This window comes from Dendrobates tinctorius, unplaced genomic scaffold (genome assembly GCF_039654945.1).
Source record: "Dendrobates tinctorius isolate UK_male_01 unplaced genomic scaffold, ASM3965494v1 ptg000623l, whole genome shotgun sequence".
NCBI classification, from domain to species: Eukaryota; Metazoa; Chordata; class Amphibia; order Anura; family Dendrobatidae; genus Dendrobates; species Dendrobates tinctorius.
Genome location: NW_027362277.1, coordinates 4,389 through 23,309, shown reverse-complemented (window position 1 = coordinate 23,309; position 18,921 = coordinate 4,389). Strand labels below are relative to the sequence as shown.

The 18,921-nt window shown below is 44.0% G+C and overlaps 1 protein-coding gene across 1 annotated transcript; it reads right to left on the bottom strand.

The window, feature by feature from the left end:
* Positions 1 to 5,895: 5,895 nt before the first annotated feature.
* On the bottom strand, positions 5,896 to 13,181 carry LOC141079071 (formin-like protein 1). Its single transcript, XM_073565267.1, has 3 exons — positions 13,095 to 13,181; positions 12,161 to 12,281; positions 5,896 to 9,864 (listed from the first exon to the last, which is right to left on the bottom strand). Exons 1-3 carry the CDS (start codon positions 13,158 to 13,160, stop codon positions 9,764 to 9,766), a joined length of 288 nt encoding a protein of 95 aa, XP_073421368.1. The 5' UTR covers positions 13,161 to 13,181; the 3' UTR covers positions 5,896 to 9,763.
* Between the last annotated feature and the right edge of the window lie 5,740 nt (positions 13,182 to 18,921).

The following is an 18,921-nucleotide window of genomic DNA, read 5'->3' as shown; positions in this document are numbered from 1 at the left end:
TGTGGGCTAATATATGTTGGATTAACTACACGCGAACTACGCGTTCGCATAAGAGAACATGTTAGAGATATAATGGCGGCACGTGAAGTGGAGGATATTAATGCTCTCAAACCTATTCCGAGACACTTTCGGTTGAAACATAAATGTGATCCGAGTGGACTCCAAGCTTGGGGTATTGACAGGATCCGTGCGGGAATAAGGGGGGGTGACACCAAACGTGTGTTAGCTCAAAGGGAATGCCGGTGGATCACAGTTCTTGATACCATCACACCGGCTGGACTCAATGAGCAGTTGAGTTTTAGCTCATATCTGTAATTTTTGTGTTGTGACATGGTTTTGTTTTTATTATATATGTTTGTATGTTCACTGTATTGGTTTGTTTCCCTTTAGTCATCTCTAAAGGAACACCGTAATTTCTAGGACGTTTAGTGGGGAAGATCTGGAGGGACCCTTGGTGTTATATCCTGGCTCAAGAACATCATATCAAGTTTGGCTTATGGGACTATTTTTATTTAACAAGAAAAAGAAGAAAAAAGATGAATAATAAAAAGAAAGAAAAAAAGATAAATATTTTTATTCACGTTGGTGTATCATTTTATATATGTCACATGTATTATGTGTGCACTCTTTTTGAAGCATTTCATATGTACCATTTTTCCTGTGTATATAAAAGGAATACATAGCTGATAGTATAATCACATTTATATGTGCACCTTTTTTGAAGTATTTCACATGTACCATCTCTCCTTTATATATAAAAGGAATACATAGTTGATGGTATAATCACATTAATGTCCATTGTTATGGGATTATATATTTTATATATATTTTTATTTTTCACTATTATTAATGATATAGTTGTTATGAGCTAGTGCTCATTAATCTTTTGGATTCATTTATATATATATCCACTTTGTGTAATCTGTTATATCTAGAACCCATTTCCCTTTCTTGGATGTATCACCTAGAGAGTTGGCTCCAGTGCGCATGTCTGCGGTGTGTGCCCATGGAGCATTGCTGAGGCGCATCAGTGGCGTCTGCGGGTCAGTGACGTCATAGCGACGTCGTCTGAGACGCGGCGCCGCGCTGTCGCCGGTGGTGATGCAGCTTCCGGGGCAGGACACCGGACACACGCGCCGCTTGATTGGAGCACCTGGTAACAGGATATATAACTCGGCCCCTCACACAACACAGTACGGCACCTTGAAAAAGAGGCGAAACGCGCGTCGGTGGTGGCGCTGCTTGTGGTCCTTGGCTAAGTTTAGTATGGGTAAGCACTATGGCTTGGGATAGTGATTTTTTCAGGATGCGCACCTGTTAGGATCTCTTTTACCTTTATATCCCTCAAATATGGCCCATATTTGTTACAGGCACTAAGCACTTTATTTTGTTAATTTCTTAGGACTAACAAGCAGCAGATACTTATCTGATCCTTTATGTATATTCTGTCATTTATGTAACTGTCAGTATTATATGTTTAATAAACTTTGCTCATTATTTTTATGTGATTGGACTTGTACTCCCTGTTTTTTCCTGTTTAATATGTTATGCGGGAGTGTCCATTTCCCATTGAGACGACACTATACAGTGGGCGACTCTACTGGGATTTACATTTGGTTCCGTATGGTTTTGTTTTATAAACACTGGCACACCAGCCTGACTAAAGAACTGAGGCTGGCTCCAAGGTTTGCTGAGCAGAGATGGAAAAGATCCCATTCCAACGAGCACTTCATCACATTCACAGTCCCTCACTACTTTCAAGTACACGCTGCAGCAAAACAAACATACTTCTCATCTCTTATATCCTCCGTCTCACAAACCTACACAGCTATTCAACACTTTAAATTCTCTCCTCCATCCCCTAGAGTCTCCTCTCTCTCCTCTCATCTCAGCTGAAGACTATGCCTCATTCTTCAAGCAGAAGATTGACAACATCAGGCTAAGCTTTTGCCTAAAGTCCCCACAGCCCCTCATTATAACTTCTCAGCCCGCGTCTTCAAAAACCAGCTTCTCCGCCATTACAAAAGATCCACTTTACTCTCCAAGTCACTCGCCACCTGTGAATTTGAACTAATCTCGTCCTACCTCATCCCAAACCTCATCAGTGTCTTCATCCCAACCCTAACCCATCTCTTGAACCTGTCACTAACAACTGGTGAGTTCTCATCAAGCTTCAAACATGCCTCAAAAACACACTTTTTGTCAAAAAGACCACCCTTGACTCATCCTCTGTCTAGCTATCGCCCCATATCACTTCTACCCTATGCCTCAAAACTACTTGAACAATACATCCATTTTGAATTGTCCTACCACCTCTCCTCCCGCTCTCTCTTCGACTGCTTACAATCTGGATTCCAACCGTACTATTCCACTGAAACTGTCCTGACTAAAGTGACGAATGACCTACTAATTGCCAAATCCAAACACATTACTCTGTCATCTGCCTTTGACACAGTGGAACATTCCCTCTTACTACAGATTCTCTCATCTCTTGGCATCACAAACTTGGCCCTATTTGGATGTCCTCATACCTAACAGACCGGACATTCAGTGTCCTGTCTCCCACTCACACATCACCTCCTCATCATCTAGACCCCTATCTGTCGGTGTTCCCCAAGGTTCAGTTCTAGGACTCCTGCTCTTTTCCATATACACCTTCGGCCTGGGACAGCTCATAGAGTTCCAATGCTTTCAGTATCACCTCTATGCTGATGACACACAGATCTACCTCTCTGGACACGATATCACCTCCTTACTAAACAAAGCTACAATGTCATTCATCTTTCTTCTCTGTTAGATTTCTAAAACTTAACATAGATAAAACAGAATTAATTATCTTTCCACCATCTCACTCACCCACCCTCCCTTCCCCAACAGACCTATCCAGCAATATCAATGGCTTCCCACTCTCCCCAGTCCCGCAAGCTCGATGCCTTGTGGTAACCTGTGACTCTGATTCTCTCCTTCAAACCACACATTCCTCAACCGAAAATCAGCAAAAACACACCCTCATCATCTCCTGCCTTGATTACTGCAACCTTCTGCTTTGTGGCCTCCTCTCTTGCACTTTACACCCATCAAATCTATCCTAAACTTCGCTGCCCAACTAATCCACCTTTTCCTCAGCACCTCCTCTGTCAATCCCTTCACTGGCTCTCAAGTGCCAGAGACTCCAGTTCAAATCCCTAACCTCCCATCCCCTACCTGTCTCCTCCGTACATCAATGACCTAGTCTCCTGGTACATATAAGTACCTGCACGCAACCTCCGATCCTCACAAGATCTCTTCTACTCACATCCTATCTCCTCTTCCCAAAATCGCATACAAGTTTTCATTCGTGCATCACCCCTACTCTGGAACTTTCTTCCCCAACGTAATAGGGTCTCATCTACCATAGAATCCTTCAAAAGGAACCTGAAGTCCTATCTCTTCTGACAAGAGACAACCTACAGTAACCCTCTTTCCACCATATCGCTGCACGACCACCTCTACCTTCACCTACTGTATCCTCACCCATCCCCTGTAGACTGTGACTGTGAGCCCTCGTGGGCAGGGTCGTCTCTCCTCATGTAACCAGTCGGTGACACGTTTTGTTCAAGACTATTGCACTTATTTTTTATTATTTATACCTCTTTTCACATGTATATCTCCATGGAATAAATGGAGATATAATAATAAATAGTCTGAAGTTTAATTCTGTTGTTAAATTCCTTATGAAAAGAAGCCTAGAGAAATCCAAGGAGACTTCTATTCTCTAATTATTATGGGTGATGTAACATGAGTTCACCCCTGTGATCTGGAAACCAAACAAATCCATGGAATGGAAGCACAAGGGATCACCAACTGAAATTTCATGTCCAGCAGTCAGCTGGAATAATCATGGCAACAGTCTTTTGGGATACGGAAGCGTTTAATAGAATTCATACAGACCCATAAGGACATGACATTGACCTTGGACCTCATGCACACAGCAGCCCTCTATGTACAGAGCTTACGTGGCTACTTTAGTATAGAGCTGTACAGTGTGTCGGTCGATCTGTGTTTAACCCTTGGATTTAATGCTGATATTATTTCCATACACACAATCTGATGGATTCATCTGGAATCCAAGAAAACAAATCATACAAAATCAGGGGCATTGAAATGCACAAGCTGGTCATTTAACTGTGGAAGTCCTAGGCGGGGGATAAGAGCATCATCATGAGTAGGGAGTAGGGATTCTAACTTTGTCATTGATTTGGAATATTTCATTCATTTTTGTAAGCACTTCAATGATTTATAAAGTGCTTCTCACTAAATTAGAATATCAAAAAGTTAATTTATTTCAGCTGTTCAATACAAAAAGTGAAAATCCTATATTATATAGAGTCATTGCAAACAGAGTGATCTATTTCAAGTGTTTATTTCTGTTAATGTTGAGGATTATGGCTTACAGTCAAAGAAAACCCAAAAGTCATTATCTTAGTAAATTAGAATACGGTTTCAGTAAGTTCCACAATCATGGGGAATACTGCTGACTTGACAGATGTTCAAAAGGCAGTCATTGACACACTCCACAACGAGGGTAAGTCACAAAAGGTCATTGCTAAAAAAGCTGGCTGTTCACAGAGTGCATATTAGTGGAAAGTTGAGTTGAAGAAAAACGTGTAGTGGAAAAAGGTGCACAAGCAACAGAGATAACCGCAGCCTTCAAAGGATTGTTAAAGGTAATCTGTCACCTATTTTTAGCCCTATAAGCTGCCGTCACCATCATCAGGGCTTATCTACAGCATTCTGTAATGCTGTAGATAAGCCCCCGATGTAACCTGAAAGATAAAAAAAAAACAAGTTAGATTATACTCACCGGGGGGGCGCAGTCGGGTGCGGTGGGTGTCGCGGTCCAGTCCGGCGCCTCCCATCTTCTAGCGATGATGTCCTCCTTCTTACTTCTGCCGCAGCTCCTGCGCAGGCGTTCTATATCTGCCCTGTTGAGGGCAGAGCAGAGTACTGCAGTGCGCAGGAACCGGGAAAGGTCAGAGGTCCGGCACGTGCGCACTGCAGTACTTTACTCTGCCCTCAACAGTCAAAGTCAGCGCAGCCATCTACCAGGAAATTTTAGACTACTTCATGCTTCCCTCTGCCGACAAGCTTTTTTGAGATGGAAATTTCGTTCTCGAGCAGGACTTCAAGTACCAATTCCTGGATTATAAACAACAGTATCACTGTGCTTGATTGGCCAGCAAACTCGCCTGACCTTAACCCCATAGAAAATCTATGGGGCATTGTCAAGAGGAAGATGAGAGACACCAGACCCAACAATGCAGATGAGCTGAAGGCTGCTATCAAAGCAACCTGGGCTTCCATAACACCTCAGCAGTGCTACAGGCTGATCACCTCCATGCCACGCCGCTTTGATACAGTAACTGATGCAAAAGGAGCCCCGACCAAGTATTGAGTGCATTTACTGAACATATATTTCAGTAGGCCAACATTTCAGATTTTAAAATTATTTTTCAAGCTGGTGTTCTAAAGTATTCTAATTTACTGAGATAATGACTTGGGTTTTCATTTGCTGTAAGACATAGTCATCAACATTAACAGAAATAAACACTTGAAATACATCACTCTGTCTGTAATGACTCTATAATATATGATTTTCACTTTTTGTATTGAAAAACTGAAATAAATTAACTTTTTTAGTGAGAAGCACTTGCATATCTAATATGATATGTGTAACGCAGTGAGCGGCCTCTGTATGATTTATGCCTCGCCGCCTTTGATAGACTAACAGCATAATTTCAGGCTCCTGTGATCTACCGCCCACACCTTCCTGGCTTCTATAAATGATGTCATCATATAAAAGTGGAAAAAAAATTTCCTTCCTTCCTGATATCATGTTCACAGCAAGAGCATAAAAATATTGCATTGGTTTTATTCAGAATTTTTTGTTTTTGCATTTTTCTTATTGTATTAATATACAGAGTAATACAAAAATGATATAAACCCCCACACTGATATACAGGGAGAATGACAAATTGATGTTCTAAGCCCAAGCGCAATGTCAATGCGTAATGTAATCCATGGTATATAATAGAACTGTACAAGGTATTTTTGGTATAATAAGCTACATAGATCTAATCCAGTTGTGGCAAAACTACAACTAACATGCTTTGAATTTTACTTTTGCAACCGCTAGAGAGCTGCAGCTTGGAGATGGCTTCTGCAGGCCTACAGCTGTAGACGGCAGAGGTTTGCAGGCTGCATAAAATGTCATCAATGCCTAATTACCAAGTGTCCAAATCTGATGGTTTTTATATTAGTAGCATGCAATATACAGAATGCTCCACATTGTGATTAACCACAGGATTAATCTCCTTGACGGCAGAACCTAAGATAAAACAAAATGAGCAAGTAAGTAAATAATAGTACATGTAAATACCATGGGGTACTTAGTTAACATTATTTTAATCCAAAAAGCGTAAAATCCATCCCACCACGACAAGGTGTACTCAATTATTTGCTCATTTTTGTTTTATCTTTGTTTCCATTTGTTAAATGACCACAGTGTGACCGTGCTCCTACATGTTGCATTTATACCAATGTATGCTCTGGGTCCATTTATTTAGGTTTTGATTTAGTTTTTCTACTATGTGCAAAAAGATGTGTGGCTCCCCTGTTTTGGGCTATTAATTCTGCTTATCTTGCTTTTCATGGGTAGGTGTCTGAACAGTCAAGACCCAAGTCCTACTCTGCCCTTTTCTAATTTGACGTCTGCTGACACATAGTGAGTTTTTCTCATGGTGCTAGTGGGGGATTTCGCCGAGGTCACAGCAGTTCAGCCCAGCAGGAAATGCAGCCTTAGTGACTGGAGGTAACCTCGATGATGTCACCGCCGATCACGGACGCTGTGCTCGCAGCAGTTCAGTCAACAGTGGTTATCAGCCTGGACGGTTGCATCTTGGCACCATCCATGTTGAAAACTGTTTTTCCCCCAGACATGGATTACGGCGTGCCACAGAACGGCCGACAGCTGAGGGATATGGTTGTTTTTTATTTTTGTTTTATTACAGGAAAACGAGGGCTTCAGTGGAATAGGCGTGAGTAGGTCTGTGTTTATTATTTTTAAACAAAAAAGTGAAATGGTGTTTAGCCTTATTTCTAATTAAGGACTTTTGTCTTGATGTGTCTTTAATTACCATCTGACTATAGGATTAGTAATGGATAGGTGTCTCATCGACACCTCTCCATTACTAAGCTGTGGGCTTGATGTCATCAGACAATACAAAGGTGACATCAATCCCCACAAATATTAACCCACTTGCCACCGCTACAGGGCAAGTGGGAAGAGCTGGGCAAAGTGCCAGAATTGGCGCATCTAATAAATCTGCCTTTTCCGGGCAGCTGTGGGCTGCTATTTTTAGGCTTGGGGGGGGGGGGGGGGAGTCAATATCAATGGCCCCTTACCAGACTGAGAATATCACCCCCAGCTGTCTGCTTTAGCAAGGCTGATTGTCAAAACTGGGGGGTACGCCACACCGTTTTTTTAAATAATTTAGAAAAACAGCATGGGGACTCTTCTATTATTGATAACCAGCCTTGTTGAAGCTGACAGTTAAGGGTTGCCCCCAGCTGTGAGTTTTACCTGGCTGGTTATCAAAAATAGAGGGGAATCCACGCCGTTTTTTAAAAAATTCTTTTTATTTATTTAAAGCACAGGTGCCAGCTAATGAATACACCAATCAGCAGCTCCTGCTCTCACTATTATGAGCAGTAGTGCCATCTACTGACACCAGTGACCGGAGGTAAACTTTATACCTCCGATCACAGCTGCGCGCTCACGCTGTCTTGACAGCGTGGGATCCGCAGCTCTCTGATCGGCGGGGATGATTTCACAGCCAATCAGAAGCACTGTTTGCCACGCTGCCATGCCCATGACAGCGCGACAAACACCCGGTGTTCGGGCAGCCGAACACGAACAATAACACGGACTTCCTGGTGAAATTCGTGCTCGGTATGGACGCTGAACTTTACTGTTCGGGTTTGCCTATCTCTACTGCTGACACATAGTGAGGTGAACTACTTAGGTACTGTCTCTATTGGATACACCTTGTCGTGGTGGGATGGCTTTTACTTTTTTTTAAGTCCCATGTGTTATTTAGATGTAGTATTATTATTTATTTAATTACTACGGGGTATTTGATAATTGTTGGTTTTTATTTTAGATTCTGCTAATATACTTGGCAGCATCTCTCATTTGTAGCCTGACTGGCTAATGTGAATATGCCACAGCACTGTGATGGCTGTCTGCTGACCCATAATATCATGGTGCCATGCCTTCAATAGACCAGAATGTTGTTGTTTTTCTCTACTAGAACTATTTCTTTATGTATCTTGAGTTTAGACTTTATTTTCCATATTTCATCACTGTCTGTGAACCAAAATCAGGAGTGGATCCAAAACACATAAGCAATGGAGGTGTGAATGTTTCATATATACTTTCCTTATGTAGGACTCACTCCTGATTTTGACTAATAAGTACTGATGAAAAATACTGACCACATGCTGACATGCCAATAAGACTGGTGGAAGTGAAGTTAGTTATTGGTTTGGTGGAGTCAGTTATCTTACTTAGGCCTCATTCAGACATATGTGTTGTATACATTTTTATCGCGGCTAGAATACGTACTCATTATAGTCTATGGTGCTATTCATGTGTCCATGCAAAAATTATAGAGACAAGTTTGTGCACTTGCATTGAGTGAGGCCAGACAACTCCTTTAACACAAAATCAATTTTATGATGATGGTCCGTTTAAGATGTTAACCCTTTAACTTGCTGACTGCAGCCACCATTAGACTATGCTGACGGCATACTGTTAAACTGTATACATAATATCACAGCATACAATGTGCTCCCTGTAGTGGTGACTGCAGGATGTGTGTTTTTGTCACTACAAGGGAGTTTAACAGCAGTCATGGACATTGTGCAAGGAGTGAGCAACCTGTTAATCTCTGCAGCCTATAGTCAAAAGCTAATATGTATAACATCTCCAAAATAGTGGGGCGCAATGAATGCCACATGAGTCAATGTGCTATATATACAGAATAGGGTACATACAATACTGCATGAAATGTAAAGTCGCTTGTCCTATTTACACTAGGGTACAGTACATAATAAAAAGGCCACGGGAAGATGTGTAAACTGGAATATCATGTGATTGGGGTTATCATGACACATTGGATGGCTTATTCCAAATGTACTTCATATTTTCCCCCACAATAAAGTAATTTCCCACCATACAGGACCCCTGTGCCAACCCATTTCTTGTGGATTGGATTAGCAATCTATGAAGATTGGTCGCAGTTTCTGGCTGAGGATAGCTACTGCTTTTCCTGAGTGCCTGAATAGAGTAAAGATATTTTTTTTCCACACTCTTTCTATAAAAGTGATTATTTCTGGAAGTTTTACATTAAACGTCAGGAAATTGCCTTTATGATCTGGAAGCCCCATTAACATCAATGTGAGTTATAAAGGGATGCACAGGTTAATCATTTTGTGCTTGATCCTATTCTTTGTCCCTCGTCAGATCAGCCACTCCACTTTGACAGAATAGATTTGACTTATATTTAGTATTGAGTCCTTTGTCGTCTTCCAGATCAGGGTTTGTGAAATAGGATTTTGGCTTTTTTAAATACTTTTGGGAAAGTCTACACCAAACTCATCTGGTGGGAACTGGAAAGGGACCCCTGCTGCAGAAAATCCATATATTCCCCTGTCCTAGGCCTTAGACTGGTACGTCTGTAGTGGTCACTGCCGCTCCACTGTTCGGCTTCTTCCCACTTCTCCTGGAAATATCTGTTCTTCTATATGGCTGGTTCCTCAGATCTGATGGGAAGGAAAATGGTGAAGAACAACATGAAAATTCTGGACGGTTTTAAATGGCTAAAAATATACTCAGAATGCCCAATTCATTATTTGCAATTTTTTATTTTTAAGTCACTTTGCTTTTGTCGGCTTGTGGTATTCGCTGACTGTTTTTGTGACAAATTATTCAAAATGGTGCACAAATATTAGGCTTAGGCCAGGGTCACACTTGCGAGTGTAATGCGAGAAACTCTCATCAATACCAGCACCTTGGACCAGAGTGTGCGGCTGCATAGAAATACATGCACTGCACACTCCGGTCCCGAGTGCCGGCGGCAGTGACGGGTATTAATGCGAGAGACTCGCATTACACACGCAAGTGTGACCCCGGACCTTAGTGTGATAACTGAAAACGAAAAGTTTGCAAGTGTAGAGTCCATGGGCTCAGTTCATCACGACCGCCAAGTCACGTCTGTCTTGATGAGGAGATGTGCCGGAGTCAGACGCCCCGGATTCATAAAAAGGTGCATGAACCCTGAACTCCCAGATTACGTCTTTTATATGGGGGAAGACCAGGCCTAAACTCAAGCTATCCACTCTGCAAAGACCTAAAAAGGGGGGTGGGGCAGCGTTACTGGATTTTTTTCTGTATTATCTGGCTGGACAGGCCAGAGCTATAAGTAAGTGGATGCCCGGTAATCACCTCCCTAATTCTGAAGATGATCTGCTTCATGCTGCATGAGCTAATTGCCCGCTAGGTTTTTTTTGAATCGGGAAAAATAAATGTCCCTCGTCTGTTACCCATACTTCGCCTGGCACGATCAGTATGGAAACAGATTAAAAGGGTGATTGAATTTGGGGATATTAGAGCTGAAATGCCCCTATGGAATAATGGTTACCTTCCGGCATTACTTGAACACCCATCCACCGAATTCTGGACTCAATACAATGTTCTTACGATAGGTGATCTACATGATCATGGAACTCTGATATCTTTTGAACAATTATAGGTTAAATGCAATGTCCCGAGATCCCAATTCTTCCATTATTTTTAATTTAAGGTCAGCCTTTCATTCACACATGAGATGTGTAGGTGTAGACAATGCTATTTTTCTTTACTCTTGATAGGAATTCTTAAATCACAGGGTCCCCAGTGTCTCCTCTCTGTATACATACATGCTGTCAGTAGGGACAGGATCCACCATAGATTCGGTTAAAGGGAAATGGGAAAGGCTCATCCCTGATGTACAGAGAGAGGAGTGGGAGGAAATTTTGGAGTCTCCAATTAGGGTATCTCCGTCTGTTAACAACAGGATGATACAATTATATATTATAAACCAATCATATTTGACTCCGACTCGACTCTTTAAGATGGGCCGATACCAATCATCGGAATGTTTGAGATGCCATTCAGTAGATGCAGACTTTATCCACATGATCTGGCAGTGTCCTATCATTGCACAATATTGGAAGGAGGTGACATCATTATTAACATCCCTGGTACAAGTTCCTGCTCCCCTTGAGCCACTGGTCTGTTTGTTTGGGGTATGGGATGAGGAGACATGAGGGCAATATACTGGGATTTTCTTACGGGAGACACTGTTTATGGCACGAAAGGTACTGGCACTACGGTGGATGGGAGGCTCATCTCCCTCTATTGGGATCTGGATCAATTTAGTGAACTCGATTGTCCCATATGAGCGCACGCTATATCAAAATAGAGGATGCCCGGATAAATTTGAGAAGATTTGGGAGGGGTGGAACTCCTCTTACCTTACTTTGTAGAGTGGAGATGTCACATAATAAATAGTTAAGTGTGTGGAATTAGGCTGCGAAATAGTTGTTGTTTTTGTAGATATAGGTACGGTTCGGAAATTAGATAGGTTTCATCACTTGAGTAATAACATAAAGACCAGTGTGATTTAATTGACATTATGTTTTATTCTGTATGCACATTTTGCTTTGCATTTAATGTCATGTGAAACATATATATTTTATACAGTATTTAACATCATGTACAAGTATGTATGCTGTATACCCTGTTTATGGTTTAATAAACGAATTTAAAAAGAAAAGGCGCATGAACCAGGAGCGTCGGACAAGAGGTGTGCGCCTCGCCACAAATCCTACTCCAAACCCTACTGGAATATTTGTAGCGTAACAAACACACACACACACACACACACACACACACACACACACACACACACACACACACACACACACACACACACACACACACACACACACACACACACACACACACACACACACCCTATGGTCTGTGACCTAGTAATGACGTCCCAAATAACTTCACCTGTTATGATGTCTTCTATAGCCCAGTTTTCCTCATACACTCTCGGCTCTTTCGTCTGCAGCTTCTTATTCAACTCTGCCATCAGATTGATCTGTGGTTTTAAGGATTTAGTTGGTGGAGACTGAAATCCAAAAAAATACACGTTAAGAATTTTTATCCTAAAAAGGTAGTCATACAACAAGATTCTATGGAATGAAAAACTTTTCTCACCTTATAGCTGTTTCCATTGCTATAAAACGTTTGTCAGCTCTGCTAGATATGGGCGATGAGCATATTGCCCATATGTAGCAGATTTACTCTCACAGCAATGTGCCTGCAACAACCATAGAGGTCTCTATGAAACGTCTGGTTGTCCAGGCAACGCGTCGCCGACCTCCGATCATGTGGCGGGGGGCAGCGATGAGCTCACTTCCGACCCAGCGTCCGGAATCATTAGTTAAATGCCCGCTGTCAGCAGGATTTAACTAGTTAATTTAACTAGTTAATAGGTGCGGGCGGATGGCGATTCCGCTCGCGCCTATTTCGGGCACATGTCAGCTGTTCATAACAGTTGACATGTCGCAGCTTTGAGGTGGGCTCACCACCAGAGCCCACCTCAAAGCAGGGGATCGTTACCGATGACGTACTATTCAGTCATCGGTAAGGAAGGGGTTAAGGACTTAATACCTTGCTAACCACACTGGCTCAGTTGTTAGCACTGTTGGTTTGCAGTGCTGGTGTCCTAGATTCAAATTCTACTAAGGCCAACATCTGCAGGGAGTTTGTATGTTCTCCCCGGGTTTGCGTGGGTTTCCTCCGGGTACTCCCGTTTCCTCCCACACTCCAAAGACATACTGATAGGAAATCTAGATTGTGAGCCCCAGTGGTCCAGTTGTGACAGAATATGATGGAGATATAATGGCAAGCATAATAAATAACTTCTCCAATTACATACCGTGGTTGGTTTTTCTGGAGTCGGAGTCTTTTCTTCAGTAATTGCGGCGTCCTGCTTCTTCCACATTTCCAGATCCTGCTCAGCTTGCTAATAGAGAAGTAATGGGAAAATCAAATGAGATAATATGCATCGTCTGTTCAATGTGCAGCGCCATGATAAAAAAAAAAAAGGGCAAATTCCCAAGTGAGCGAGAAATTTTACATTGATGTGTGTGTATATATATATATATATATATATATATTATACAATTACAGTGGGTATGGAAAGTATTCAGACCCCTTTACATTTTTCACTCTGTTTCATTGCAGGCATTTGATAAATTCAAAAAAGTTCAATTTTTTTTTCTCATTAATGTACACTCTGCACCCCTTGTAGACTGAAAAAAAAACAAATGTAGACATTTTTGTAAATTTATTAAAAAAGAAAAACTGAAATATCACATAAGTATTCAGACCCTTTGCTCAGTATTGAGTAGAAGCACCATTTTGAACTAGTACAGCCATGAGTCTTCTTGGGAATGATGCAACAAGTTTTTCACATCTGGATTCGGGGATCCTCTGCCATTCTTCCTTGCAGATCCTCCAGTTCCATCAGGTTGGATGGTGAAGATTGGTGGACAGCCACTTTGAAGTCTCTCCAGAGATGATCAGTTGGGTTTAGGTCAGGGCACTGAGGAGAGGCTTCAGTCAGGCTACTCTGCCATAAAAGTGTAACAAGGTGGCAAGTGGTCGTGGGCGAGACCACCAAGGCACACTCAGTCCACACCACGGCCCCTTGCATATGAATAGACAGTTCTTGTCCCTGCCCCAGGTCACAGTGGGTTACCTCAGACAGATGGCTTCTCTCCATGCTGGAACGGATGCACCATACGTCACACTCTTTAGGGCCTAACAGTGGCAACTGTTTTTAATAAAGGTGATGTAGACTAACAGATACAATCCCTGAGCTGTCCCTAGTCACAGGTGTTGCTCCTTCAGCAAACGGCTTCAGAGCACAGGCAGCAACTCCCAGATAAATCCCAAGAGCTGCAAGTCTCTTATGGGGCACGCACTCAGTCCTGGTGCCCATTGCCCGATATTCCCCTGGCAGCTCTGTCCCCTCCAGGGGTATGGCAAGCTCCCAACAGGGGAGCACATTCTGCCATGGGCCAGCCTGCCTGGGCACTGAACTTCAGACAGGGACTTCCTTTCTCCTTGGAGGCTGCTGAGCCAGCCCCCTAAATTAACTTCTTACTATCCCGAAGCTGACTAACACATACATTACATTGGTACAACATTAAGACATTACAAACACAGCACATGAACATCAACAATACATTAATGCATAACCCTCAGTCGGGGCACCGAATGGGAGGACACATACAGGGAAGGACAGAGGGAGAAGCCAAGGGTCCCCGTTACCTCCTTACACTCCTCCCCCCCTAAAACATGGTAGTTCCTGACCGTGACAGCACCTGCAGGGTTAAGACGGCAATTATTAAAACATTAATAACAGTATAGAGTCTCAGTCTCTCTAAAAAGTGGGTCCGCCTGACCCTGGTCCCCTTGCTCCAGGGACCGGTAAAACAGTCATCCTGGCCCGATGGCCAACTTATCATACTGTCTTGACCCGGCTCGGTCCTCGGGTCCTCCTGATCAAGCTCTCCCCCTCTCCCCTTTGACCAGATCACAGGCTAGCATCAAATGGGTGTGCTTTGCTTAACAGGGGGCTAGTCCAAGGTAAAATGGGGATACAGTTCTGGGTTAAGAGAATACAGTCCTTGCAACAGCCGCACGCAGTCAGTTAACCCTCATAGGGTTTTCAGGCCTGTGATCCAGCAAGGACTGCGCAAACAAACTTGGAGGAGGGGGAAAAACAAACTCACACAGTCCTTACTTTGTGACCGTGATGGCCATTCCTGACACCTCAGTCCCTTGTCATCATACAGGGCTCACTGCCCTCTCAGGGATGCGGAACAGCCCATTAATACTTTCCTTAAGTGCAACCGGTGCTACTCAAACATTGTTCTTAAAGGGGCCACGTCACAATATACAGACTCTGATTACTGTAATGGGCCGCATGCGGACCCTGCACTACAATATATCTATGGAATGAGGATCCGCTGGAGGAGGAGTCACCACTATTTCTCTGTCTCCGTGGCCCCTCCAGCTTCCAGCTCTGATACTACACCTGGGGCCGCCTCACTCAGTCCAGGCGCTGCTTTCTCCTGCTTAGCTGCAGGACCTGCGACCGCAGAAATCGGCGATCACCATGTGGGGTCCCCGGCGGCAGGTCGTCCTCCTGCATTGGAGGCCATCTGTACAGTCGCCACATATGGCCCTCGGGGTCCCTGCTCCTTAATGAAGGTGACATGATCCCATTGTTGAAGGGGACCTCTGGAGAAAACTGACCCAGCATTCACATAAATCTTTTCTCCAGTGTTGGCCTCCTGGATGAAACCATATCCTCTTGCCAGTTCGAAGTGTCGGACCACTCTGCTGGTCATCCGGTCAGCTACAACTCTCCCTCTGGGGCTCTGCAGTTCCTTAACGATGCGGCGCTCTCGACGCTTCTTTTCCCGGATTACACGCTGGATCCACTGAGCATCACCTGCAGTGGGCACCTGGGGCTCCTCCACGTACGCGCTGCTGGGACCGGACAGGACAGGTGCGGACCGGGAGGGCACAGATGTCGTCAGTACCAGGGATGATGGTGGTGCAACCGGGGATGACGGCAAGGCCACAGGAGGTGCAGAGGCAGCAGCCAAGAGCGGTACATAGTTCGGACGGAAACTTCCTACTCACCACCGCTGCGTCCGGTGACAGTCCTCTTGTGCGGCTGCGGGAGCCAGTGATTGCAGCCATGACGATCCCCCTCAGTGCAGCTTCTAATGTCCTTTGAGCTCTTGCGGTTCCGGCTACTTCAGTTCCGCGGATTCCATTTTCTCAACTGGCTGCTTGTCCGGTCACTGGAATGGGTGCCATTCTTCCAGCTCCTCCGACCATCAGGCCTCAAAGTGCAGGCTCGTCTCTGATCGGGCCACGAATTGCCTCCAGTCCTGGACGCCAATGCCGCAGCGGAATGATGTGCTGCACCTCTCCATCACTTCCAGCAATGGCGTCTCATCCATTAACAGGTAGTCACTCTATGCCAGACCCCTCCCATTCGTGGGTGGGGTCACTTCCTGCTGCTCCACTTGTTTCTCCAGATTATGCTGCGGTGGCGGGATCTCTTCACCTCTTCACCGGCACCCATTTTGGGGGGGCATCCATCACAACAGGGTGCGGCCTTCTTTCCTTTGGAGCCAAATCTCTTGCATGATGCCTACGAAAGGCGGCAACCTCCATTTTCGCGCCACGACTTCTGTCTTGTCAGTGTTTAGCGCCATTTCACACACTGTCAGCCGCCATCTTTAACTCTTTCACGCCGGTCAACAATTCACAAATCTCAGGAACCTTTTACAATCAGTCTCAGGGTTGCAGGGCTGCTGGGGTCCATCCTGCCAATTACGCCAAATGTAACAAGGTGGCACAGGGAGGTAGTTGTGGATGAGTCCACCAAGGCACAATCAGTCTACATCCCGGCCCCCTGCACATGAATAGAGAGTTCTTGTCCCAGCCCCAGGTTACAGAGGGTTACCTCAGACAGACGGCTTCTCACCATGCTGGAACGGATGCACCACATGTCACAATCTTTAGGGCCCAACAGTGGCAACTGCTTTTTAGGGTGTGTGCCCACGTAGCGTTTTTTAAGCCTTTCTGCAGCGCTTTTAGACAAGCATTTCTGCTGCAGAAGCGCTTAAGAAAAGCATCCAATTGATTTTTAATGAAAAATGCATATGTTGTGCCAATGGTGCGTTTTTAACCGCAGCTGAAACGCTTAGCGATTAAAAACGCATGTTCATTAATTTTGCGGAATCGCATGCGATTCCGCATACCATCAATTATATTGGCAAAAACGCTTAGGAAAACGCATGCAAAAACGCTTGACAGACGCTTACAAAAGCGCGTCAAAAAACGCATGCGGTTTCCTGGGAGCAGGGTGTGCGATTCTGCTCCGGTTTATTCTGCATGAGAATCGCTACGTGGGCACATAGCCTTAATAAAGGTGATGTAGAGTAACAGACACAATCTCTGAGCTTTCCCTAGTCACAGGTGTTGCTCCTTCAGCAAACGGCTGCAGCAGCACTGGCAGCAACTCCCAGATATATCCCAGGAGCTGCAAATCTCTTGTGAGGCACTCATTCAGTCCTGGTGCCCGCTACCCGATAGTCCCCTGGTAGCTCCGTCCCCTCCAGGGATATGGCAAGCTCCCAACAGGGGAGCACGTCCTGCCACAGGCCAGTCTGCCTGGGCACTGAATTTCAGACAGGGACTTCCTGTCTCCTTGGAGGCTGCTGAGCCAGCCCCCTAAATTAACTCCTTACTATCCCCCTAAGCTGACTTACACATACATTACAATGGTACAACATTAAGACATTACAAACTCAGCACATGAACATCAACAATAGATTAATACATAACCCTCCGTTGGGGCACCGCATGGGAGGACACATACAAGGAAGGAGAGAGTGAGCAGTCGAGGGTCCCCACCACCTCCTTACAAAGGCCCGACTGGTGGAGAGCTGCAGTGATAGTTGACTTTGTGGAACTTTCTCCCATCTCCCTACTGCATCTGTGGAGCTCAGCCACAGTGATCTTGTGGTTCTTCTTTACCTCTCTCACCAAGGCTCTTCTCCCACGATTACTCAGTTTGGCTGGATGGCCAGGTCTTGGATGACTTCTGGTGGTCCCAAACTTTTTCCATTTAAGGATTATGGAGGTCACTGTGCTCTTAGGAACATTGAGTACTGCAGAATTTCTTTTGCAACCTTGGCCAGATGTGTGCCTTGCCACAATTCTGTTTCTGAGCTCTTTGGCCAGTTCCTTTGACCTCATGATTCTCATTTGGTCTCACATGCACTGTGAGCTGTGAGGTCTTATATAGACTGGTGTGTGCCTTTACAAATCAAGTCCTATTAGTTTAATTAAACACAGCTAGACTCCAATGAAGGAGTAGAACCATCTCAAGGAGGATCACAAGCAAATGGACAGCATGTGACTTAAATATGAGTGTTTGAGAAAAGGGTCTGAATACTTATGACCATGTGATATTTCAGTTTTTCTTTTTTAATAAATTTGCAAAAATGTCTAAATTTCTTTTTTTTCAGTCAAGATGGGGTGCAGAGTGTACATTAATGAGAAAAAATGAACTTTTTTGAATTTACCAAATGGCTGCATTGAAGCAAAAACTAAACAATTTAAAGGGATCTGAATACTTTCTGTATCCATTGTATATGTGGTAGATCGGCTCACTCAACTGCTTAATGAGTTTGTCACAGGAATGCTTTTTCTTTTAAATATTCAGCTGGTTCATTAAAACGTGCATCATTAAACCAGGTCAATAGAAAAATAGCAGTGTTCAGACTTGCATAAACAAACAGCACCCTTTACAGTTTGCATAACTGTGGGGATCTGCCCGCTCAGAAAACAGGGTTCAGCTCTCTTTAGCAAGTGCACAGCTCTGTAGGTCCGCTTCATCAGAGCACACACAGAACAAACATTAAAGTCCAGAGACTTCGCCTTTACCTCCTGGATCGCACCCTAGGGTGGAGATATGGTGAACAGCTTTACTCCTTAAAAAAGCCTGGCCATGTCATGGCTGATTATCCCCTCTCAACACATAACATGCTGGAGCAAACCTCCAGGTACATATCACTGAAGCTAATAACCTCAGTGAAACAAAATGTATCTCCTCTCCTGTACATTACCAGTGACCCTCTTACATTAGACATTATATATGTATACAT

Bases quoted from the DNA above. Each gene is read 5' to 3' on its own strand.
- LOC141079071 (XM_073565267.1), bottom strand. From the start codon at position 13,160: ATGTGGAAGAAGCAGGACGCCGCAATTACTGAAGAAAAGACTCCGACT. The intron at 12,282-13,094 runs GTATGTAATTGG...TTTGGATTTCAG, and splicing joins CTCCAGAAAAACCAACCACG to TCTCCACCAACTAAATCCTT. The intron at 9,865-12,160 runs GTGAAGTTATTT...CCTTCCCATCAG, and splicing joins TATAGAAGACATCATAACAG to ATCTGAGGAACCAGCCATAT.